Source organism: Excalfactoria chinensis, chromosome 1 (genome assembly GCF_039878825.1).
Source record: "Excalfactoria chinensis isolate bCotChi1 chromosome 1, bCotChi1.hap2, whole genome shotgun sequence".
Lineage (NCBI taxonomy): Eukaryota > Metazoa > Chordata > Aves > Galliformes > Phasianidae > Excalfactoria > Excalfactoria chinensis.
In genome coordinates this window covers 51,539,771-51,565,618 of record NC_092825.1, presented here as the reverse complement: position 1 = coordinate 51,565,618, position 25,848 = coordinate 51,539,771, and the positions used below count along the sequence as shown (strand labels likewise).

General features: G+C 38.7%; 1 protein-coding gene across 1 annotated transcript in view; it reads right to left on the bottom strand.

The window, feature by feature from the left end:
• Positions 1-7,252: 7,252 nt before the first annotated feature.
• SLC41A2 (solute carrier family 41 member 2) overlaps positions 7,253-25,848 on the bottom strand; it is a 44,937-nt gene continuing 26,341 nt past the window's right edge. The window contains exons 9-11 of the mRNA XM_072342913.1: positions 19,722-19,853; positions 18,721-18,869; positions 7,253-9,253 (exon numbers count right to left, since the gene is read on the bottom strand). Of these exons, the coding sequence (XP_072199014.1) occupies positions 9,068-9,253; positions 18,721-18,869; positions 19,722-19,853 (467 nt within the window). The 3' untranslated portion in view covers positions 7,253-9,067. The remainder of the gene's footprint in view (positions 9,254-18,720; positions 18,870-19,721; positions 19,854-25,848) is intronic.

Below are 25,848 nucleotides of genomic sequence, written 5' to 3'. Positions count from 1 at the left end.
TTTCATTCTGCCTAAAGGACAGCAGATCCCACAGCCACCTCCCTGATCCACACACAGAGCAGCTTTTAGGAAAAGGTCTGTTAAAAGAATAATGGAATCATAGAATGGCCTGGGTTGAAAAGGACCACAATGACCATCGAGTTCCAACCCCCCTGCTATGAGCAGGGTCACCAACCACCAGACCAGGCTGCCCAGAGCCACATCCAGCCTGGCCTTGAATGCCTCCAGGGATGGGGCATCCACAGCCTCCTTGGGCAACCTGTTCCAGTGCGTCACCACCTTCTGTGTGAAAAACTTCCTCCTAATATCTAACCTAAACCTCCCCTGTCTCAGTTTCAAACCATTCCCCCTTGTCCCATCACTACCCACTCACATAAACAGCCGTTCCCCCTCCTGTTTACACGCTCCCTTCAAGTACTGGAAGGCCACAATGAGGTCTTTCTGGTGTCTTCTCTTTTCCAAGCTAAACAAGCCCATAAAATCTTTTTTTCATTAAAAAAAAAAAAAAAAAAAAAAAAAAAAAAAAAAAAAAGAAGAGAGAATAACCAACTTTCTTTTCCCTTCTGAAGTGATGCACAACCATGCTTTCCCCTGGCTAGGAAGCAGTGTGTTGGGCTTTGAGGTAAGCACTGCTCCCCTCATGGCACTGCTGGGCCCAGCATAGTCACAGGGCTGAGTGTGGAGGCTTTCTCATGGGGATGAACAGAGACGACAGTTGCATTCCATGTTCCATCCAAGGTCAGGCTGGAGGGGCTCTGAGCACCCTGATCTAGCTGTGGGTGTCCCTGTTTTACTCCCCTCCTTCCTGGGTTTGGAGCTTTACGGGATTTATTAAGAGTATTTCCTTCGGTAATATGGAAGTCCTGGGAGTTTCATTATGAGATATTTAGAATTAAATGAAAGGAAAGCATTCCAATTACAGCAAAGCAAGCGATGCTGCTTGGCTTATGGCAGCATGGCTCAGGCTGCCCAGCCAGCCTTTGGCAGGAGGTGGATATAAAGCTACAAACAACCCACACAGAACATGAATGAGCACTTCCATACTGGGAAATGCAGCCGGGCCATGGCACGCAGGCTCCCTCACAGTTTCTCAGTGCAGAGTCGCACGCTTTGTTTGCAGTGTTGGGATTCCAGCCTCATTTTTCACAAGCAGAAAGATGTCAGGTGGAAAGGCCTCAGGTCAGCACTTCTGAAATGATCTCCTGCTTTCAGGTTTAAGACACTGCGTGCTCCATTTGGAATGGCAGAGGTTCCACCTGAAGCCAATAGGAACAGCATCCTCCATGTCTTTAACCCAGGTTAAGGCTGTAGTCAGCCTCATGCTTGCAGGTGCTGTCACAAGCTTTGTGAAGGGTGTTACTGCCAGCTTCTCTTTTATTATTAAATTGTCATGCAAAGGGAACTATTCAGGTGAACAGAGATTTGCAGCTGGAGCCAGAGATGCTCTTTTGCCCTCCAGCGGAACATTTCAGGAGCTGAATTCAGCCAGGTGTGCTCCTGATTAGAAATAAAATAACACACTCACTTTTGCCTTTGATCCAACAGAGCCTCAGGATAATTAGCTAAGAGATGGTGGTGGTGGCTAATGGTTTCCTACTGCACCAGAGATCTTACTGAGGAGATCTGGATGTACCTCAGGACAGATGTAACTGAATGCTGCTGTGCTGCGTTGCCTGGTGCTTCCCTTCTCTTTGGAGGCTACCAGGCAGCAGAGATGCATCCCAAAGGATGTGCATCCCGGCCCTCTGCCACTCACAGTGGTTTACTTTTAACAAATGACCTTTAACAATGCAGAGAAAACATGGCTGCCTCTATTTTTGTCCCAAACTTGAAAGGTTTTATAGCATAGAATCACAGAACATCCCGAGTTGGAAGGGACCCACAAGGACCATGGAGCCCAACCCCTGGCTCCTTGCAGCACCACTCAAATGCTAAACCCTGGGCATTCTGCTCCATGCCCACCGCCCTGTGGTGCAGACCCCGTCCCTGACCCCCCGCTGCCCCTCCCCTGGCACAGCTCCATGCCGTTCCCTCGGGCCCTGTCGCTGTCACACAGAGCAGAGCTCAGCGCTGCCCCTCCGCTCCCTGTCAGGAGCTGCAGCCACCATCAGGCCTCCATCAGCTCCTCTGCTCTGCACTGAGCACAACCAGGGCCCTCAGCCGCTCTTCACGTGTCTTCCCTCCAGACCCTTCACCACTGTTGGAGCCCTTATTCGGACACTCTGTAATAGCTTTATGTCCATATGCTGTAGCTCCAAACCTGCACCCAGCGCTCAGGTGAGGTCACACGGCACTGAGCACAGCAGGACAACCCTTGGCCCTGCCCGGTGGCACTGCTGGGACTGGGACACCTCTGGAATTTGGCCTTTTGGGCTGCCAGGGCACACTGCTGGCTGCTGTTTAATTGAATGATGAACACCTTAGTTTGGTCATCTGCCACAAAAGGGCTGCGATGCTGCTGAATGAGAACTACTAGTTGTAAAGGTGAGCGCTTAACGATGTTTGACAAATGAATACATGTTGAGAGAGACTTCTTAGGGGAACAGGACCTTACTTCATTTCTGGCAAGGAGTGCTGCAGACATTCAGGCTTGTCTCTCTCAGTGCTGTTCTGAAAGCTATACACATTCCAGAGGTGTGTTTGCATTAATCAGGGCTTTAAGTGCAGATTCTGTATCTATTAAACATTCATGCAATGCAGTAATCTCATCAGAAGGACTTTAAAACATTTACACGCCTTAATAAATGTTTAAAATTCTTTGTACCAGTGGACCTGGACTTCCTCTGAGCCAGCGGACATTTCTGCATCTTCCTGTGTTTCCAGAAAGAACTGAGGAGTGCAGCACAATACGCAGAATGCCCCATTCCGGCCAGGTAAAGCAGAAAGGAAGCAGATGGTTGAGATGCCCTGTGTGGGGCAGAGCAAAGGGTTGGACAAACTGTTGTGCAGGCATTTTTTCCTTCCTGATTTTCCACAGAAAGTCTTACCTTGCAACCATTATAAAACCATCCCATGACCACAGCAGTTGTCTGGGTGGCTGCTCTTCCAGCCATGGGGCTAACAGAGGTGAAATATTGCATACTGAGTATAGTGCCAGTCTTACCTAGTGCCGTATTCAGTTTCATGCCAAGATTCTACAGTCAGGCTTTGCTCTAAGCAAAGCAAAGCAAGGAAGTTAGTTCTCCCTAAGAAGCTAACACAGCCACTGATCATTTCAGTCTCATGCACTTAGTACATAACCAGACATGGCATCTATATGAGCCAGGTTTCATGTTTTTTGGCATGGTTGTCTTACAGTGATTTATAAAAAGTCTTCAAAAATTTAATCAGCTTTCAACTGTGAGCAAAGGCCAGCTGAGAATTAAACCTAGAGATGAGTGTCTTTCAGTATCCAAATTCACAGCATTTTAAATCTTTCATTTTGTATAAATGGCATGCAGGGCTTTTTGGCAGGGTTTTGTTTGTTTGCTTTCAAAGGCCTCAGTGTCTTCTGCTCCAGAGGAGGACCATAGTTTCCACAACACTTAGTGCAAAGAAGCAATTTCAAAGCATTAAGAGTCTAAGTAGTTGAGATTTCAAATGGGGAACAGAGGGAAGAGTGATCAGCTGTTCTTTAAACATTAGATAAATACAGTTGACTTGCATCTCCAAATCATCTACCCTTTTTGTACATGAATTCAGGTAATCTTGATACCTGAGTTGTCCTCAGATCACTAATGTGGTCAGCTTCAAAGAGCTAACTCCTACTTTGGAAAATCAAAAAATCCCAGAGATAGACTTCTGTTCTAAGTGAAAGCTACCATCCATCCCTCTAGAACTAGAATCAATAGGACAGGTCTACATTTTCGCTTAGTAAAACCTTACTGAGTAAAAACTGGCTCAGTACTCAGAACAACTGAAATGAAACATTCAACATTACTCCAGAACTTTGGATACTCCAAGAGAGAGAAAAAAAAACCGGCAGTGTCGACACAGGGATGAACACTTGCTTCAAATTGAAATTGGAAAACACAGCTATGCGTAATGTAAGGGCAGCCACAGCAGGAGGATTCTCAGGAAAGCAGCCTACTGGCTGATTGCTTTCCAACTATAAATTGACTTTGTGCAAGTGTTATTGATCATGATTTTTGGAAAACCATTTAGAACGTCAGTATGACTAGAATGCCGTTCTACTTCAGCCAGAACACGGCAACGCCTTCATTAATCAAAACCAGGAGACACCAGAAAACATGAGTAAGCAGACAAATCTTTCTTAGTCCTTGGTCACAGTAATACTCATAATGTAATTCAGAGAACTTGTAGATATTAAATTTCAAGGCACTACTAAGAAGTCCATCATTCCCAAAGATGTCTACCAAATAATTCAGTAATTTCCTTCACTAGTGCAAAGATTTAAAATTATTGAAGGAAAGCTCTACCTGGGCCTCTCAAGACTTTTATAAAGTCTTGTGGAGGGAACAAACCCTCAAAAGAGCAACCCGAAGAATGTTCAATCACATTAGCAGGCTGGTTAAATGAAGGAAGAAACAAGTATGGTTAGAGCTGAGAAACAGAAGTATAAATAGAGCATAAGATGAACTCTCCTGCATATTATGTTAACAACTAGCAGGGCTGAAATCAAATTATATTTTTAACTGCAGAGAAAGTAAAGTCCATCCAGAACGGGGGTACAGCTTTATTTCCTCTGGAGAAACTCCCTGTCTTCTAAGCCTGGTGATGCTGAATGACTAAGAGATACACTACTGCTCTTGGGTACTCACAGAAAATATGGCAATTTTGCATATTTATTAAACATTTTGGTTCTCAGCTTTAATCACTTATTACTCATGATTTGTTAATACAGGATTTTCTAGAGTATCTTGCATGACATGATCAAATATTCATTGCATTCAAGGCAAACCCTTTCTGTTATGAATACGAGAAAGATGCTTTAATGATAAAACACACTTCTACTAGCTATTTCTCCTAGCTTTCACATACTGAAAGCTGATGTAGAGTACAGACGGGAAGACAAAGACCCAAAAGATGACAGAGGAGCAGACTGACATGGTTAGGAATGGATTAGAGATCACAGTTAAAACAACGTATTGTATCACAGAGCAACCTAGCCAAAAAGAAAAGAAAAATCCTACTGGAGACTCCTGGCATATTCAGTAGTGCCTTTGTACATCACTGTGCTCTTCTCATAGTGGTTTGTAATTTAATTAGCATATTCTACTGACATTTCCTGCTTCTCTAAAGAGACTACCCACTTTACAATAGCAATGTTACTATAATAATGAATTTCAAACACTCTGTTTCACCAGTGCTTCCTAATGTGTGTATTCTGCATTACTCGCATGATGCTCAGAACTGAAGTCAAATAGCAAATCCATTAAAAAGATCATAGGCCTTATTTTGAAGCCCTATTCTTCAAACTAGACTGCATTTATAATGCCTTCATCCTCATGCCATGTTGATCTTTGTATAAGAAAAGTCTGATTTAGTTGGCAAATGGTAAAAAGAATTGCAATTAATTTGCTCACCAGCTTTTCATCATCAACATTCTAAAAGCCCTAGAGAAATTAATGCATTAAACACTGGAGTGAAAGAGATCACAAATTTAAACCTCTCAGATTAATGGAAGATGTATAGCGATGTTGAAAAACTCCAAATGTTGATCTAAATAGGTTAAAAGAAACACCCTCCCCTGCGTCCAGCAGCATAATAAGGCTGTGGAACTATCCTGGCTACTCTAAAAAGTTGCAGCTTCAGAAATGGATGAGGTGCCACGAGATATGGGCTAGTGGTTTTCTGTAGCTACGTTAATGGGGGGACAGTTGGACTAGATCATCTTGTAGGTCCCTTCCAACCTTGTCATTCTATGAAATGAAATTTTCCCCTATCAAGACACTCATAGAACCATTGAGATGGTCACAAAATGCTTCAAAATGCCAAGCAATGCCCATTTCAGAGAACTTGCCCTTACTTTCTGCTTACCATATGGATATTGCTGCAGCAGAGGAAAGAAGAGTAGACAGTGGGAATGACCACTCCATAGGAGCACTCCAGCTATTACTCAGCATCAGGTAACAGATAGTAGCTCATAAAGGCAAAGCAACTGGAGTTTCTGGCTGGTCTGTCTCATCAGAAGAGAGGAAATGTTACAAGAAGTTGCAGGAGGAGCTTTAAGAGGAATTGTAGCTTAAATGAGGTGAATAAGGAAACATGAATAAGAGCACAATAAAGAAAATGCTACATGCTGACATAAAAATCAAATAGATGTAAATCAATCATAGCCCTAATTAGGCTAGAAAAAAATACAAAGGGAGATATGAAAGAATATTCTTCAGGTAAAAGGGATGAAAATATTCAATTCATTTTAGTATAAAGAGCAATCATTTTATCAGCAAGATTATAAAGTATAGCTGTTTTGATAAGAAGGGACAGAGTACCATCTGAGGAAATACCTTTCAACTGAGTGCTCTAAATGGTACCAAAGGGACTTGTTGTTCTGTCTTTAACAGAATGTTATTAACATTTCTCACACATGTGCAGAAAAGAAACTGAGTCCTACTTGGACAAGCACAAAAATCAAGTTAGTGGTCTACTGTAGCAAAGTTGACTTGACCAGAGTCAAGAGTCAGAGTCTAGGGGAGTACACTTTTTGAGCGGATGACAGATTCTCTTGGATACAACAACTTTTTTGTGCCTTCTCCCAGGTTATCTTTGTGCAATGGGGTAATCCACCCTCTAAAACTTGGTCATAAGGGTCTTTCTCCTTTATAATATTGTGCAGAAGAGAAAGCAGAACTGTATGTTTTTTTAGATGCCTCTTTCACATTGGAATCGAAACCTTTCCGCATCACAGATTATTTATTCCTTGCCCTTCAAGATGTGTATTTCTGCCTTTCAGATTTCACTGAATTTGTCCCATTTGACATTTCTTGCCCAGCTCTGCAGTCCGATCACTCATCCATTTGTCAGCAGGCTGTAACACCAGCTGTTGCTGATTTACCATGAAAATATCGAACACGGTAAGGATCCTGCAATGGCCAAACATCACAGTGCCCCCGTGCATCAGATAAGCACACATCACAAATACCTCAAGAAATTTTAATTTAAAAAAACCTTGCAATTTGTTTTAAAATGGCTTTAAAGTCCAGTAACTCTAACAGGAAAAGAATTTGAAATACCTATTTGGTTAATTCAGATGGCAGTTCTATCAGAATGAAAAATCATGCATCTATGTCAAAAAAAAAGTACCATCTAGTCCATTTTAAGCAATTTAATGGGAGTATTTCCTACAGTGCTACATACAACTAATTTAAATAACATTAATAGAAACTAAGAGAAGTCAGAGAACTTGAAGTTGGAAAGATTTTGTCTTTCACATAATAGAAGACATGATACATATGATTCATTCAAACAGCTACGTCATTTAGCTCTAAGAAAAAGCTCTAATAAACATTTTAAAATGAGAGTGCTAAGTCAGGCATCTAAATCCATGTCTAGGCACTGAATAGCTGGTTTAATCTTCTGAGTTACACTTCCAATTTCCACAGAGTTTAAGGTGACCAACATCAATAGAAGCCCCATTACCGCTTATGCATTTAATTAATTCATCTGAGTAGGTCCATCAAATTAAAAGGGACAATTTATATCCATAAATTGCAGGACTAATGTTTACAGATTTATGATTTACACTGATATGTGGATTTAGTTGTCTAATTTAATTCTCAAAATTAAAAACTTTTGATCGTAATATTTAAAATCTGAGTTATGTAATTATGCATTTATGATGTATGCAGTAGCCTTTAAAAAACACACACCATGAGGAATTTCCAGTAGATTATAAACCAGAGCAATTGGTGTATTTTTTTTTTCTAAGTGGTAACCAGAGTCTTCATGATCAATGCGCTATTTGAATTACTGTGGTATAGAAATAAGATAAATCACTCAGAAGCAGTCATTCCTTATGAACAAGATTACTTCTAGAGCTTGAACGCAGAAATCCTGTTAGCAAGAATGGAGGTTTCTGCTTGGAAGTGGATGACGTAGACAACTTTGGAATTTCAAAAGTTTATGTAACTTTCTTAGTGCCTAAAATAGCGACATAATCTTTTATACCCCAAGTTTTAGTCAGGGATAAGCGTTCGTGTTTGAATCAACACCTTGAAATACTTCCTTTGTGTCAGGACACTGGCCATCACAACACTGTTAATATCAGTTAGTTCAACATCCTTTTCAGTTGCCAAATGAAAAGACACTTTCCAGCGCAAGGAGTTTTAATAATCAGTCCGTTATTATTGATCAGGTCAGCCTCGGGTTGTCTCTCTTCACTACACTCTTCTAATAAATTACATCTGTAAAATAATCAGGTTGCTTTTTTTTTCGCAGAAGGAAAAAGGGCTCAGTCCTGCAAACACTTTTCGAGTGTCTGATTTCATAAATGATGATAATTCTATTAGTATACATGAAGCTTGTGGCAAAACATTTTAACAGCCAGGGTACGAATCACTCTAACAGTTATTACTGATATCAAGTCTGCAGTGGTCAGAGTAACAGCATTGAACTTGCAAGATAAGAATGTACCATGTAACCAGGTCTATGAAAGAGAACTCGTCTCCTACCCACTTCTGTGGGAAGATGAGAACACAAACCCACTTTGTATTAGGGAAGAAAAACAAGGTAAGCCACTGACTATTTTTTACCCTCTTCTTTATCACCACTGAATGAGAAATTAAGAGATTGTTCTGGTTTGCACTAACAGATAAGAAACAGTTCTTTTAAAAGATCAGTTCTTTTAAAAATGTAGGATTTGGTAAAGGATTGATGTGTCCTTCGCTGTGTCTACTCAGATGTTTTCAACTGGCAGCCATCCACCTTGTTTTCAGTCTAACGGTCTCAAATCTCCTCCTAGATCCATCACTTCTTTACCAATTCAAACCAAAACGATTAAGGCTGTTTTGTATCTGTATCAACTTGATTTACTTAGACCAGATGAAACAACCATTTTGAGGACCATCAAGTGAAATGATTGCTTGTCTCAGTACTTCAGGAAAAGTCATTGCATCCATTGAAATAATTAGTCTCCAACATCACCATCTCTGTCACCTATGAGCCACAGAAAATGAAAACCTACGGCTAATAAGGCAGTTCCAAGCAGATCTCCCAGCGCAGTAAGATAAGGGATAGAAAAACTGTCAGGATCCTTTCCCTTTTTCCAGAAGTGGTGCACCATCCAGTCAGCAATCCATAACAGAGTAAACACCTATGGAACAACAACCAAAATCTGTATTATTCTCACTTGAATTACACTGTAGAAAAGCCAACAGACAACAACATTCCAGAATTCAGCAATACCGTACATTAATGCTTTTGAAAAATAGAAACAATTAATGTGAAATAGTTTTAGGTTGAAACTACCTAACAGTGGGGACAGAGCCATTTATCCAACTTCTCCTAGAAAATCATGTGCACAGGCAGAAAGAACGCAATGCGTCGTTAACAGCATTCTTCATCCAGACAAAGCTTGAGAGTTTCTGACAATCATAAGAACACCAACCAATGTGCAATTGCACTTCCTACACATGACATCACTCTGTGTACAGTGAGGATGTAAGAGGGCTTTTAAGATCACACACAACCGACTGGTGTTAACCAGATGAGAGCACTCGACACAGGCATTGCTCTTGTTTCCACAAATCTAGACCACAGATGAAATAAGACATGGTATAAAGAATATGGGGTCAAATTAAGAACAACTCCATCTGGATTATTTGAAACACCCAGAATGACTTAGATACCACTTTTGTGTGTGAAATACCAGTGTCATGTGCAGCCCTTCTGTATGAGACCCACCTGCAATATATATTCCGAAACTGTCACTCCAGGCTAAATTGGTTGCAAAGATTCATTCCCAACTATGAATGTCTGAACATTCTAGAGGTTTGATTTTGATATCAAAGGTATGCATAATTATTAATCCAGTCTTAGGAAAGAATTCTTTTAATGTTACAGAGCTGTATGGTAAGAGATTCTGGTTCAGTGGAATCATGTGGTGCGACATGGCACAAGATGAATGGAGAAAAGACCACTAACTGAGCTTCCGTTTCTTGTGTCTTCTGAAGAGCTGCTTAAACTGAGATAAAAGTATTTTATGCATTTTAGTTTATCAGATCTTTAGGAAGGTTAAACTAAAAAAGTTATTACCATATTCATTTCAAAAAGTCTTACAACATACATACAGAAGGACAGTAACAAAAATAGTATAAGGTAGAAGATTCACATTTTATTCCAAAAACGATCAATTCTTGGAATTGAAAACATGTTTATATGTGTGTGCACTTGTTTAATAAAATACTGAAATGATATCTGCCAGACATTCTCCCTAATACAAAATACTGTAAAACAAATGTCAAAAAAGAGAAAAAAACCTTTTAAATAAGTTTGAATATTCCATCCTTGCTTTGCAGAAGTATATTTTAAAAAACCCAAATTTCTAAGTACAAAAACAAAAAGGGGGAGGAGGGAGAAGGAAGAATATTTGCTTAATGAAAAATGCATGGCTTATTTATCTAAACATATCTTCTGAAAAAGGAACTCTGTAGTCTAAGCTAATTATGCAAGTCCTAGGTGTGCTGACTGGAATCCAAACAAATATATTTAAAACAGATGTTTTCTTTGGAAGATTATCAGATTCTTTGAGTCAGCTCCTTCTTCTAACATGGACAAAAAGAGGTCTGTTTATAAAAGATACCGCATAGTAACATCGCCTACTGGATGCGCGCAATATTCTGTACTGCCCCACAGCTACAATAGCTCTGCTATCGTGTGTTCTATTAGAAGATGAGAGCATTCACTGAAAAAAAGTTACTCATATTTCACAATCATTTAGACATGACATACACAGTCCAACTTAAATGGCAGTGTATATTTTTGTGTTTTGAAAGTAATGACATGAAAACTCATCATTTGACTCTATACTTTTTGACCCTACCACATCTGACTTCGACTGTTCTGAAAAACAGGCAGTTTGGACATTATGTTTTGGGAACTTTCCCAAATAATTTCCTTTGGCATATCAGCTTATGGGTATGTAAAACACAACACAAATTACAACAAACATGTCTTCTGCAACAGTAAAAAAGTCATAAGATGGTATTGTGTTAACTGATAACTGATATAGTAGATGATGGTGACTGGGACACAGCGCTTACAGGGTAAGTTATGAGACTGCAGTCTACCAGCCTTTACTTTGAGGAAGGAATAATGCTGTTATTGAGCATCCGCACACCTAGAAGCTCACTAACATTTAGGAATTGTACAGGTCTGTTTTTGGAAATGGTAGGTAGTCAGTCAGAAATATACGGCCACAGTAGTTTTGTTGAAAGATAGAGGTCAGTGAATGTAACTTAAATCCTTAATGAGATTTTGCTTCCAAACAGTGTCAAGAGGTGGAAATCAAAGCCATCAATTGACAAGTTTTGTCAAATTTTTGACAAAAAAGAAGCAAAAGCTCTACTATGAGTTTGATGACTTTTTTTGAAAGTAAGACAATTGTTTCGTTTCAAGTGATAAGAAAAGTCACTTGCAAAGATCTAACAGGTAAAATAAAAGGAGAAGCGTAAAGGAGAGCAAAGACTAATAAAAAGGAAAGGTTTCTTAGGCACAGGTGGAAAGTTCCGTAAGAGACATGTTAAGAGAGTTCAGTGGCACAGCACTTCTCATTTGCTGGGATTTGTCAGTGACTTATACTCATTTCAGCAAATTCACACATGTGGCAGAGTAGTATAAGCACAGTTTACTTCTGCTCTGCTCTCATTCTATGAATAAGCCTTCATAGCTCAAGTTGAAAGCCAGCTGTTCTTGAGGGAAAAAACAAAGATGTCATCAGTACAGAAAAGTAATTTAAAAAAAAAACAAACATAAAATGCTGTAGGAAAGTGGGAAGAAATGCTTGAAAATGTATGCAGAACTGTTGTTTCAGAGGTGAACTAATACTTTAAACTATTTAATATGAAGTCAAGAGAACAACAAAGCGCTTTGGAATAGGAAAAAAAAAAAAAAAAAAGCAGTACCATAGAAATTCTTCAGAGCTGAAGAATGAGATAACCCAGTGGTTTAAGGAAGGTAAAAACTAAGGAAGAAGCTATTTACATGGGTTGCCCCATAAGTAATGCCTCCTACTTATTTCCATGGAAACAGGAACAGAGAGCACAATAACACTATTCAATAGAGCAAATATTCAGCTAACGATACACTGTTTTTAAACACAGTCACTACCACTAGCTGCGCATTTTCACCAGTGATGGACAAGATCCTGCATGGTGTGCTCGTAACAATCTGCACCAGTGGAAGTGAACCACCTTCGCTACTGTTGAAATGCACCTCCTACAGCCTAACTGTGCTCACATCCACAGTTTGGTTTCCATAAATGTTCATCAATGAATGTCAATGGGTGCCATTTTTTCCATGTAGATAATCAAAGTGACACGCTTTTGCTTCATATACACTTCCATGTCAGACATCTTTCTGTCAGACTGCCCCTCTGCTGCCACTGGTTGCACAGCAACAAAACATAATGGAATATTGACAGAAGGTTCTGCCTCTACTGCTATGCCACCAATATCTTCCTCATGGGCCAACATAAAAAAATAGGAGGTATTTATTTTAGAACAGCACCTGTATAATTATTACTGCAAACTTTCAGTTAAGGATCTCTAAATGTGTCCTGATTGACATCATTCTCATCTGAGTTATGGTTTAGGTTTTTAGTGGTTTTGACCCTTCATCAAGCTAATGCTGGAATCACACATTTCTCAGATTTTAAACAGCTTTGGATATCTTAATTCAAAATTAAACTGTAAAACACTCAATAGGTTTACACTGAACTTACTTGCTGAATCTCCATTGTCTACAGCCAAAATTCTGTAGGCTGAGCAGGGTCTACATAGGTAACATGTCCATGGAAACAACTCAGTATCTACTCCAAAAAAGCAATCACTTCCTTCAGTGGCTGGCTGTAAGAAACCCCACAGTTCTCTCTTGCTATTGGTATTTTAGTTATCTTGTGGTCTGGAAACACTGATTTAATTTCTTTGGTAGCAAATATAGGTACCTTTCAGAAGATCCAGCCCACTCGTTAGACAACATCTTGCTTCTCCAACAACACTCATCAATAACAAACACACTTCACTAGCCTTCTGTCCTTCTGGACTCTATCCAAGTGCATAAACAGATATAGCAAGGAGTTTTGGCACGTCTACACACAAAAGTCTCACCAATTTAACTTAAATCAGTTTCCAAGCTGATTTAGGACTTTGGCTAATGAAATTTGGAAACTCCCAGTGCAGACAATTAAGACACTATAAACTCCAACAGACTTTTAGAAACAACTGCCACCATATTGAGGTCAAGAAAAGGCAACACGTATGTCTGACACTCCCTTTTCAGCATTACACAGTACACTGGCATTAAACTGTTGATGATAGTGGTGGTGTGCTTGTAAGGTGGACTGTGATCAGGCATGGACATGTCCTGCCATGTGCCATTCTAAGGACAGAAGAGTAGGACAGTGAGAAAGGGAGAGAATGGGCTGAAGAAATGGTTGCTTTTTGTTGTTTTGGACAATCTATGATATAAAGCCTAAGAAAATTGCTGTGAGACATAAGTTCAGTTTTGCATTGTTTACCTCTAACTCTGCAGCAGATCTGTTGGGAGCAAGGACAGAAGTCTATTTGCAAACTGAAGATTCTGGTAACACTCATTCATTTCCTAACAAAAAACATTGTTAGGCAATCTGTATAATTACCTGCTTTCCATCTGAAGTGCACAAATCTATGGTAACTAAACACTTAGCATAACATAAATTTATGTAAGACTAATGCCTCATTTAAGTAACTAAAGACTGTACCATTTTAGCTGAAGGTGCTTCTAAATCAATATAATTGTGTCATTGTACTTGTTTGTGAATTAACTTTTATTTTTTCAATTATTATTTCCCAGTTTAAATCCAGATTCCACAGACAGTCTTCTTGCTTTCTCAGTAGATCTGTCAGACAACGTGTGATCAATGCAGTCCTAACTTCAGGCTGTTTGCCAGTCTGAATTAGGAGTACAACCCAGACCATTGAGCCTTCAGGTATGCTCAGCCTACAGTAGCCATAGCACAACTCAGTGTGTTATCCTACCTACACAACCTCACAGAGGCAAAAATGATATATCCCTGCTGATGACTTTGTAGGAGCATTCTACCACAGGCAGCAACCCCCCTGGAAGTGATAGAGATAGTGATGTCCACATTCAGATCCTAATGAATCTGACAAGTCTGTTTCTCACGCTGCAGTGAAAAAGCTTTGAAAGGGCAGAACTGTCCAGGTTTGGGCTTCAGTTTCCATACTGCCTTGAATCATTAAGTCTCCCTAGAAGTTATATCCTCTACACTTAGGAGGTAACCTTTCCTATCAGAAAAAGTAATTTTTAAAATGCAACTTTTTCTCTATAAACACAATCTTCCTTATTTATGTATAATGAACAGTATACTCTGTAGTCTGAACCAGTGATTGAGCACCTGGTGGGAAGGCAGGGCCAACCCGGGGGATCTCAGGCGCATGCAATGCACCTGAGTGACAGTAAGGGGTGGAGCCAGGATCCACTCCTTCCCAGACCACAGTTAGGGGTTGGTAGGGGAGATAAGAATATCTTGCTGGAGATTCCTGCCTTCTGGAGGCCTTCCAGAGGGAAGCATATTTTATCATTTGGTTGGTTGGTTGTTTTTTTTTCCCCCTCTTTGTTTCTGTGTCTACGGTTGCTGCATTTGGACTTGTTCACATTTGCTGCAGCCTAGGATTGTGCCACCCCACTATTACTGCTGTACTTTCCATCATATTATAGCATTACAATACCCCATGATTTATTTTTTTGCATTGAAGAGGCTTGCACTATAATAAGAACCCTCAGGCCACCGAGAAGTCCAAAACATTTCTAATGTGAACAGTAAGTCATCATGTGCATTGCTGAATTCTTAGTTTTCTATTGCCCAAACACCTCTTAAGGCACTGTGGAAGTTGCTTCCCAGGAGCAGACACCTGATTTTTATTGCATAAGGACAACCACATTTTAGAATTACTAATTTGCTTGGTAATAGCTCAGGGAATCTCCTATTGTTTGTTTATTCCCCAAGTATTTAATGTAGCTGTGCGCTCAGATTTGGTTAGGAGGTGTTAAAATTCCTCAGAGGGCATTTTACTGGCTCAGTGAGAACATTAAGAACAGAGGCTGCCTTTGAGTGCTCAGAGCAGCGTGCCAGGGCTGATGGCAGCTCCAGAGCTGCTCTCATTCTGCTGCAGGTTGACAAGACAGAATTTGAAACTCTGCTTAGTGCAGAGCTTCATGCAATTAAAAAATACTCGAGGCCTTGCAAGATAGAGGAGGAGGACAGTTTTCTTAATTAATATATCTTTGTTGGTCCAAGCCAGATTGTAATTTCATGCAGCATACTGCTGTATTTTTGTGAAGTTTTCAGGAAAATAGCATTCCTCTTAAACAGACACCACTCGCTGACTTTAACCCTTGTTTAAAATCAATATACCAGTTTCATTAGTGCATGATGTCTTGCCCAGCTATTGTATGCTGCATTACATGAAGAATCCTATGTGCTTATGGATATCCTGTACGTAGGCAATCTCCCTCAAAAGATTTTTGTTTCTTTTTCCTGGTGCTGCCACTCATAAACACATACCAGACTCAAGCACAAAAATCTCAAACATAGAATTTCAAATGAGATTAATACAAATACATGTGTGCAGTTTTCCCCAGGCTTACAAAGTTCGAGTCTCACTGAAATTAAAGAAAATTTTGCCTTGCATTTCAATGGAACCAAATTGTAAATTTATCTCAAGAACACTTCAAGAATATGTGTTTCTTACAGGGGAAATAAAAATAAAGAAATTGTGCTGTTAAAGTTAGGAAAATTAAATAAAAACTTACTAAAACAGCTTCTGGGCTTCCTTACATCTAGAAACTCTGAACTGTTTTGTTTGGACAGAATCAGATAGAGAAGCTGCAGATCACAATCCTAGCTACTCATATTATTTAAAATATCCTACCTTAAATTTTTTTAGAAATAACTGCATATCCAGTGAATCTGTACTTCGTTTAAGTACAAGGTCTATTTGGGGTCATTAATAACTAAATCATACCGCTGCTAATTGCATGTCATAATAATAACTTATTTACCATAAATATTTCATTTACATGACATTCGGGGGACAGAGTACCTGGGCACAGGTGGGAACAGAGTGAAGACAGTGCTAGATATTGCTGCTATAAAACTTCATAGAGCAGTGCAAATAAATTCAGTTTTATCATTTTGGGAAGAATTCTGAAGTTTGCAGGCAACCTGAAAAACTCTTGTTAAAATGCCACATAGAGGAATTCATACTTGCATTACAAATTTACTGCAGATAATGTGGAATAACATAAACTGAGCAACGGATAAATGCTTTAATCATTACTTTTATATTTACGTTGAATGTTCTGTAATTTATTCCAGCTTTCTGTAACGCTTTACTTCTACTCTTGCCATTTCCCAACCCATTTTGTCTCCGTTTTAAACATCAGAAACAAAACACAGATCTCGAAGTTGATTAAAAATCTATTTTAGTCCACTCTAAAATGTGTCAAGTCTGAGTACAAATATTCCTTTTCCTTGAGAACTGGGTAATGTACAGTCACACAACTCCATACAACTCCATCAGGCTGAGAGGTAAATAGATAGTTTCAAATGTAAGGGTTAATGCAAGAATGCCCTCTGTGAAAATTTTAAACCTGCTGTAATGGCTGGTATGCAGAACCACAATAACCACTACTAGAAAAATGTTACAATAATGAAAATAGGGAAAAGAACCTAGCTAAATCTCTTCAGAAGGTGTCAAAAAACATGGGGTTCCAAACTGTAAATCTGTCATGACCCACAAGGATTTATAGTGTGCAATACCGTTACTTGGTTTCAAATCTCAAATTGCCTGCCGTAGCTAAAGACTGAAGGGAAAGAAGGGAAAATAAGCCATTAAAGCAATAAGGGGGGGTGGGGGGTGGGGGGGGGGAAGCGGTATGTCTGCTTTTCTACATGAAAAATTAAGAAAATTAGATGTGGCCTTATAGACTTCAAAGGAAATATGTGACTCTAAAATGGAATGCTCTGATCAGGCCTTAATTTACAAAAATGAACTTTGCACATGTATTTGTTCCAGTACCAGTCCTGCACAACCATGTGATCTGAAAGCCCTGCCCTAATGCCTCAGCTTGGAACTTCCCCATTTCTTTCATCTTACCCTGTCTTTGCTTCAGAAGAAAAGGTTTGTAGCCCTGAATGTATTATGGCTGTAGATCTGTGTACAGGAGAACCACAGGGATTTCATATGGATTTGTCTTGAGCTTGACTCCCATTTGAAATCTATTATCGGCTGAAATCACACTTCAGTCTACAGTAAAGGCAAAAACAGGGACTCTTTCACCCCAAAACTGTTTTCATTAAGCTTATAATGACTTCATATCACTGACAATGAATGGTATTTCTTCTGTGGGAGAACACAGTGTAAAACAAGTGGTAAGGCTGGAAACTAGGAATGGCAGAGAAGAAAATGAGAAGTAATAGTTCTGGCATTTTTACTATGACATTCTTACATGCAAAATGTGCAACTTTTCAAGTAATGCTCTACAGAAAGAGTATAAAATTCTCATATAAAATTAAAACCATAGCAGTCTTCATGACCTATAGTTATTGGAATAGCAATAAATAGGCACAGACAATTTGGAACATTAAAATCACGACGTTCTCAAGGACTTTTTGGTGATAATGCCGTTAGTATTTTAAAACTAAGTTGGTCACATTTTAGAAGCACTATATATATGTTGAACATATGGATATTTCCACCATATTTTGATTGTGTAATGTGAACATCGTGTTACTTTTTTTTGAAGTACAATGAAACATTCCAGTTAATTCAGCCAAGTTTTAGCTTAAAAATGGCTGCGGATTTAGTAAAAACAGTTTATTTTATACTACAAACTTCTGGGAGAAACTGTTTCACTTTAAGACATTAATATTTCAGAAGGCATCTTTCAGAAATTGCTGCTATCGCTGAGGTGTGGACACCTTACTGTGGGCAGTAGCCCACAAAATAATGTAAGAGTGTTTGACAACGGATGCAATTACACTTTCTCGTACATTGATCACCAATCCCTGTTACACTAACTTTAATTAAAAATTCACCAAGTGATAACGTTCCTATCTATTGCCTTTTTAACTGCATTAACTAAAACAGGATCCTGAACCATTTTGAGAAGCCACTGTGGGAAATTTCTTTGAGAGTTTTCTTAATGTATTCTTTATTCATAAATACTACTTTTCCATCTCTCCATTTCGCCTCTAGTTGATTAAAATGATGGGGGTTTTAGACGCAGAGGTGCCAAGAAGCATGCAGAAGAGTGCAAAATGGATGACTGGGAAGTAATGTAGTCAAGCATCTTTTGAAAAGCACTTACAATACAGATCCATGTCTACAAGCTATATGCACGTGGAGATAATTAGTTGCTTCGTAACAGTGCTGAAAGCCTGTAATAACACATCTTTTTCACTTATTCATGGAATTTCAGCATTCAGATAATGTATGATTTTTCTTCAAGAACTTAATTTTACGTATGTGATCATTTTCGAATTGTATTTTTTCTTACCTGTAGCAGAGCTGCAAACAAATATACTGCTATGAAGATTGGAGTTAAGGAAGTGTGGCCACTTTTCATTAAATGGATAGTGTACAAGAAAATTAGATGACCAGGAATCACCAGAAGAAGCAGAACTTGGGCTGATTTGTTATTTACTCCTGCAATTAAAATAAGCAAACAAACAAATAAATAAATCAAAAAACAAAATTCAGTTAAGCTTTTCAATTTCTATACCACATTCTTATTGATTTTAATGTGGGAAGAAGTTTTGACATTCTATGGCATTGGCTATTGTGGAATAGCATGCATAAAACAGAAGGTGCAAGCTCTTGCTTCCAATCGGTGCATTTCATCTATCTGTGTTTTGTACCTAAGTAGTACCGTCTAGTGTACTACAGAGGATGTTTTGGATACTGTATTCAAGCCATCTTCAAAAGTATCTCCTATGTCTAAAAATTCCATGCTATTTTCACATCTGTCCCAATGCGTTTCATAAATATGGCAGTGTAATACGTGTAATTAAATGCCAAATTTCTCTACAGTTACTACATTATTAGGAAAGGGGGAAGTACAGGGACAAAAATGAGCTGTGAAGAAAGCATGTAGAAAGAAAATGGCAAATGAGGAAAACAGGGACTGGGTTAGTAATGATATAAAAAATTTGATCTGAAGACTGATTTGAACTCTGGAGTTAAATGGCAATGGCTAGGAAGGAAACAAGGAAAGATAAAAATTCTTCTAAGTGGGTATCATCAGTGTCCTGCCTGATTGGTCCCTGTCTTGGACACCAGCTAGAGCTGCGCTTTAGTCCCTGATACTCTCTATGCATCCCCTCCTGCAAGCTGTTGCTTGTGGTTCTTATGTGTAAATAGGTGCAGGCAATGGAAACTTGCCAGACCTTCGCTGCTTTTGAATTGCATCCGAGTCTCTCACTGGGGATTAGAGTCATACAGGGAGCAATACAGGAAATATAAGACACTAGTTTTAACAATGAAGTGACTAATACATACCTGTACCATAATAGGTTCTGCATGGATAATAGCAACCCTTGGCTTCTTCTGGCAGCTCTCCAGGAATGCTATGCAAATGGAGGTAGGTAGAAATTCTGCTAGCTTGAATAGCTACTAGATTACCACCAATACCTGAAATACAAAACAGACCAACTGGTACATTTTTTTTTTTTTCTACTAGTAAGTAATATCTGCAAAATATGCCTTTTTTTCCCCATATATGCTTTTCAGATCTGAGAAGATATGATTAGGTAGAAGTCATGCATGTCTTGTCTCTGGTTTAGCAGGAGAAAGCCCTCGGTCATTGTAGTTGAACTAATTTGTATATCTGATGCTTGGGGCTTTGGTCACAGAACATGTGTCTGTCATCACCAGAAGAACCTATCTGCCAAATCTCTTTGGGGACCATAAAGTGTTTCGGACAAAGACCTGATAACTAAGAACCTGATACTAAGAAAATTTTCTGCCTCACCACATCTTAAAGACAATTTTTGGTAGAATCTAACAAAGGAGCAAAACTTCTAAACAAAAGACTTCCAGTAAAAATCAGGAAGTAAGGAATTAGAAAGAAGTCATGGAGTTTGCAGAAAGGACAGTTTATCAAACCTACCTGCCTCTTCCCAGCCAGGAGGTACAGGGAAAAACTGTGAACTATGAAAATATTGACTCAGTCTTTGCTATGTAAACTACAATAACAGATATCTTTTCTTCAGCAAACTACAGAAACAGAGGTAAAATAAAGGATGTACATAAACTACAAAGGGATTTGAACAAGATAAAAAACGATCTAAGTAGAGCCCAAAGTCTATGTTTTGAATAAGAACAATTATTCTGATTCTTCTGACTAATGAGGATAAGGTGAGGAAAGGGAGACAGAAGTTAAATGAAGGATCAATGCACTACATTTGGATGGGGATCAGATAATTTCTGTGACTAAACTACAAAAAAACCTGTCATGTAAAACTGCATTTAAATAAAGCTACAAAGCTCAGGATGATGCCATATGATGAGAAAATAAGAAACAGTTTCTGCTTTTAAAAGAGGGGATAAAAGCTATCTGGGTAATTGCAGGCATGCTAGCGCTGCAACAACTGGTATATTCAATTAGTTACCTCTTCTCTCGCTATCCCCATCTCTTAAATCATTATAAGAAGAAATAAAAGATAAAAGAAAGCAGAGATATCTTCCAAGGTATGTTTTGAGGCTTGTAGCAATGAAACCATATAAGATGTTGGCACAAAAACTGTCTTGAAGTATTTCCTAGGATGTAGGCAGTTTCCTCTTGTGACTGATAATTATCTGCTGTAACAAACTCAGACAAACAGAAATATGATGGATTATCTGGACATCTTTCCCTCATTAACAGCAGAAGAAACTGAAAGAAAACAATCAAGGAAAATGGAAATTCAACCATTTGAAATGGTAATATATCTGGCTAAGCAACAGAGACGTAGATATTTTTAAACTCAGAGAACCTCACACGATACACCACTGATAGCTCTCAAATAACCTTATGTGCTTTATGCAGGTGCAGTATAAAAAGTTTCTAGAATCCATATGCCCTGCTCAGTCTCAACCCACTAACAGTATATGATGATGGTCAGCAGCAGTCATACCATCCTTTAATTCTGTCCAACCATTCTTCCTCCTAACTATTTGTGAACCTTTGGGCCAATTTCAGACACATTTGACAATGGGCTTCTTAAAGATAACAACTGTCTCCAAGTAGAAAGGCTAACCAAAATGAAACCATGGCTAATCCTAGGTAAATAAAGATTCAAATCCATGTCCTCAGTGAGTCCAGGTAGTAATATGAGCCGTACATTTCTCAGCATAGGCGTGCCAGCTGCCCAGTCAGCACACAGCTTGGAGTGAGGCATGATGCCTCTTGTTCAGCTGGTAGTTAAGCGACACAGAAGACAAATGATGATGTCAAAAGCAAAGGGAGAACTGAGAGAGTGTTGTGAGAAATAGGTATTGCAAGGACATGAGGCCACAGAACACCGTGGGTAGAAAGGTGCTCTAAAAACACAGGGTATAAATCAACACGGAATGAGGTTTCATTATTCTGCTGGCCAAAGAATGACTTGAATAAAGCTGCGCTTGCATTAAATGAATCACTTCACTATACACAGAGATATTCGGGTGTTTCTTTTTTCCCTCTTGCAGCAGTTACTATGCATGTGAAATTGTCTCAGCAATACCAGATTAATCAGATCCCTACAAGAAGCACAAAAACAGATAAAACTGTGTAGGTTGACAAAATGTCTGAGCATCTTCTGAATGCATGAAACCGTAACGTACACAGTAACTTCTCATGTGATGCAAATCTTTTCAGACGTACATATATGCTGTTTCCATGAATATCTAATTGAGAAAATTTGTTTTCTGGAAAACAGTACTGTAATCATCATAGCACATAATTCACAACAAAGACCAACTTCCTTAGCTTCTTTTCATTCCCTTGAGAGCTGTATCACGGAGGAAAATAATTGCTTTCCAAAGTACAATCCTGCACCTGCATTCAGGATAGCCGGCGTGATTAGCTTGAATACGAGCTGCTATTTTACTTTGCCTGTAAGAAAAGACATTGTCTGCCAGAGTGTGAAGGATGTCATGCTGACTTACAACATTAAAAGAAAATTGAAGACCTCATCATTTTATTGAGTTGGTCAAGGGCTAAGCAAGAGTAAACATTTCTTAATTTTCTTTTTTCATGGTTCTTTTTTGTATAACAAGCACACAAAACCAAATTTAAAGTAGAGCCAAAACCATATCATGTATTTGTGATTATGCCTCCAGACATGATTCTACTAATCATTATGCGGGAAAAGGCCTGTCTAATAGAAGTACCTGTGTTATTCTGAAACCCACATTAAAATCAGTGCCTCTCAAAGAGTCTATCAAAGAAGATCCATCTATCTTGACCCACATTAGCATTCTACAGGTAAAAAAAAGATAAGTAAAAGGAAGCAGGATGAATGTTGCTGATGCATCCTAATCTGAGATCATCTAACGCTCTATGTAATACACCAGGCTGATGGTTGTTGTTTTTTTTTCCACATACCTTATACTTCATACTTTTGGTAACATTGGGAAAACTGGGAAGAATGGCTGATACACCAGAAGGCAGTGCTGCCATTCAGAGGGACTGGGACAGGCTGGAGAATTGGGCTGACAGGAAATTCAACAAGGGGATATGCAAAGTCCTGCACCTGGGGATGACCAAGCCCATACACCAGAACAGGCTGGGAGTCAACTCTCTGGAAAGCAGCTGTGCAGAGAAGGACCTGGGGGTACTGGAGGACAAAAAAAGTTCACCTTGACCCAGCAATATACCTTCATGGCAAAGGCAGACAACGGTATTCTGGCCTGCTATAGGAACAGCATCGTCATCAGGTGGAAGGAAGGGATGTTTCCCCTTAGCACTGGTGATTGCTGGGGACTCATTGGCCCATCTTTAAGAGAAGCTTAAAAGACAACCTTATCCATGCAAATCATCACATTTTAAAACTGAATGGTATGTGTTTGATTCAGCTCATACATAATTTATTTCCTAGGCATAATTTTAAAAGCGTTCCTTGACTGTCAAAAAAATGAAAATATTCTGGATCTAATTGTGATGTGGAAAGTAATCATTACTGAAATCTTGTAAAAAATGCATAATACTTAATAGTTAAGTATTACATGTAAATGCAAAAAATACTTAAAAGAAAGAACTCACATCTATAACAGCAGAGATTATGAAGATTTGCTTGTACAGACTGGCAACTAAAAAGCAGTAGAACTGACACCCAGTAATGAATCAGAATTAAATATGCAGAATCAAAATCCTTCTCCTTTTTCATACCAAAATAAAGACTGAACTATTAAGTTCTCATAGGTGTGTTGTAAGGCTCTTACATGCTTTCCAATTCAAGATAAAGAAAAGCTAATGTGATACCCAGACAATTTGCTCTAATACCATAAAGGTAGACTAATATCTTTGTAATTTGCAGAGGATATTTCAGAAACTCAACTAAGACAATGATTGGCTTCTAATCAAAGTATTTCTTTGTTGTATGAAAGCTGAGAGTACAACCATCCGTTAACAGAGCAAAATACATAAAGTTACTAAAAAAATACATATTATTTTTTGAGGAGGAGTGATTTCTGTATGTTTTCTTTCCACATTCTCATAACTTACAGGAAAAGATCTCTGAAAAGCCTGAAAGTCATTCCATTTTCCTACTAATTATACAATTGAAAAAAGGTATAATTTGGGGAATATATTGCATAAGCTTAACTTTCATCTCCATGCTGACACTCAGTAAGTTTTGTGTAAAATTTTCTCATACATGTTTTTAATATTCCTTGATCTACATTTATTTCCTCCCTGTATCAAGTACTCTTATAATATGCACAGCCAAAGAGCAGAAAGTATTATAACCGCTTGGTGTTACCCTTAAAGAGGCTTGTTTCAAACCATATGGAAATGCAAGTTTTTCTATTTGGAGCCTACAAAATGGTTCTGATTTTCAGGCATATTCAGAATTTATTTGCAGAACTCTACAAAATGCATAAAAATGGGGTGAGATCTATTAAAATGTTGGTCATTATGCAGAAACTCTCACAATGTTTCATCCAAGCATAGAAGGGATATGAAAACAGAAGTGGCTTTATCTAGTAACTGCACCTTAGTTCATTTCTTCTGATTATTCTGAAGCATGTAATTGTTTAAAGTACTATCTTTTTCCTGCACAAAAGGAACTCGGTTACTTGCAAATTGCAGTTCCTCAGCCAAATTTGACATACTGTGATGCTGTGAGAAGATTTGCAAATTTTAACCTTCTCATCCATTGGAAAACTTGAAGATCGACTTTCGGTATCTAAGCTGAAGCACAGCCATACTGGGTGTAGTTATTTTCTTCATAACTTCAGTACATCAAACATACATCTAAACCTCAAATAGACTGCAAGTTTCATGATGGCTGAAACCACAAAATGATCTATTTATTTTTAGAAGGCAGAGTTACAATCTAACCCAGCCAACTATAGAATTAAAAATAATTATTCATCTCAAGAAATGTGTTTAACAAGGGAAAATTGGAAAAATGGTTGTAAAATACTTCTGCCCAGCAGCAGTAAAGCTCACTATAAAATGCCTGTCTGCTTAAGAACTCTTTAATATTCTTGGCAAAAAAATTGTAGTTATTGTTAACAGGAGAAGGAGTCTTTAGTTTGTTCGAATTCCAGACCAATATTTCTTAAACCAAAAGATCTATGGTTCCAAACCATATGTGACGGAAGTGACTTGTCCCACATCTAAGCATATCCAACCACTTAGACAGGACCAGGTTAAAAGTCATTTAATGGTACATGCAGGAAGTCTAACACCTGCAGTGCAGGGCATACTGTCCAGGATTTCAAGATACCCAACAACTGGCACTGAAAATACCAGTGACAGTTTGAGGTCACCAGTAAATTTGTATTGTCCTTGCATTTTGGCTGCCGTAATCCCAATAGGTTAAATTTTTTTCTTCAGGTTTCCTTGTGTGATAGGAGTGACAATGCCTAAAGAAGGAGAAGGAAAAATGCACCTCAAAAGCATTTTGAGAGGGAAACCCTTTGGCAACTTTCACTGCTTATGCTTACAATAAGAATTCCAAGGACAGGAAAGCACTTGTAGAGAAGGCTTTCAGCAACATTAATATTTTAAAAGCCATCTATTAAGTGGCCTAGCACACCTTTTAGGTTAGTAAATGAGTGTCAACAGACGTGTTTTTTTAACTGTAGGCTTAGGTTTCTCTTGTAATTGACTGGGATAATAGCAAAGAACCTCAAATATATGGACACAAGAGAATAAACAACTAGCTGATGGTCCAGACATTTCTAGTGACTGAAGACGTTTAAACCTTGAGAGCTGGGAAAAGACAGCTTTATGTAACAAGTGTGAAAAACCCAAATGAGCCATGGGATAAGGCACCTCTTGTGGCTTGGAAAACAAAATTCTCAGGCATTGTGCAGCAGTCCAGGAGGGCAAATGTCAAAGGCTGAGCAGCCTTGAAACTCAAGACATCTATAAAAATTCAGCAGTTAGAATAGAGATGGTGCAATAATCACAGCAATCAGCAGAGAACCACTGTGG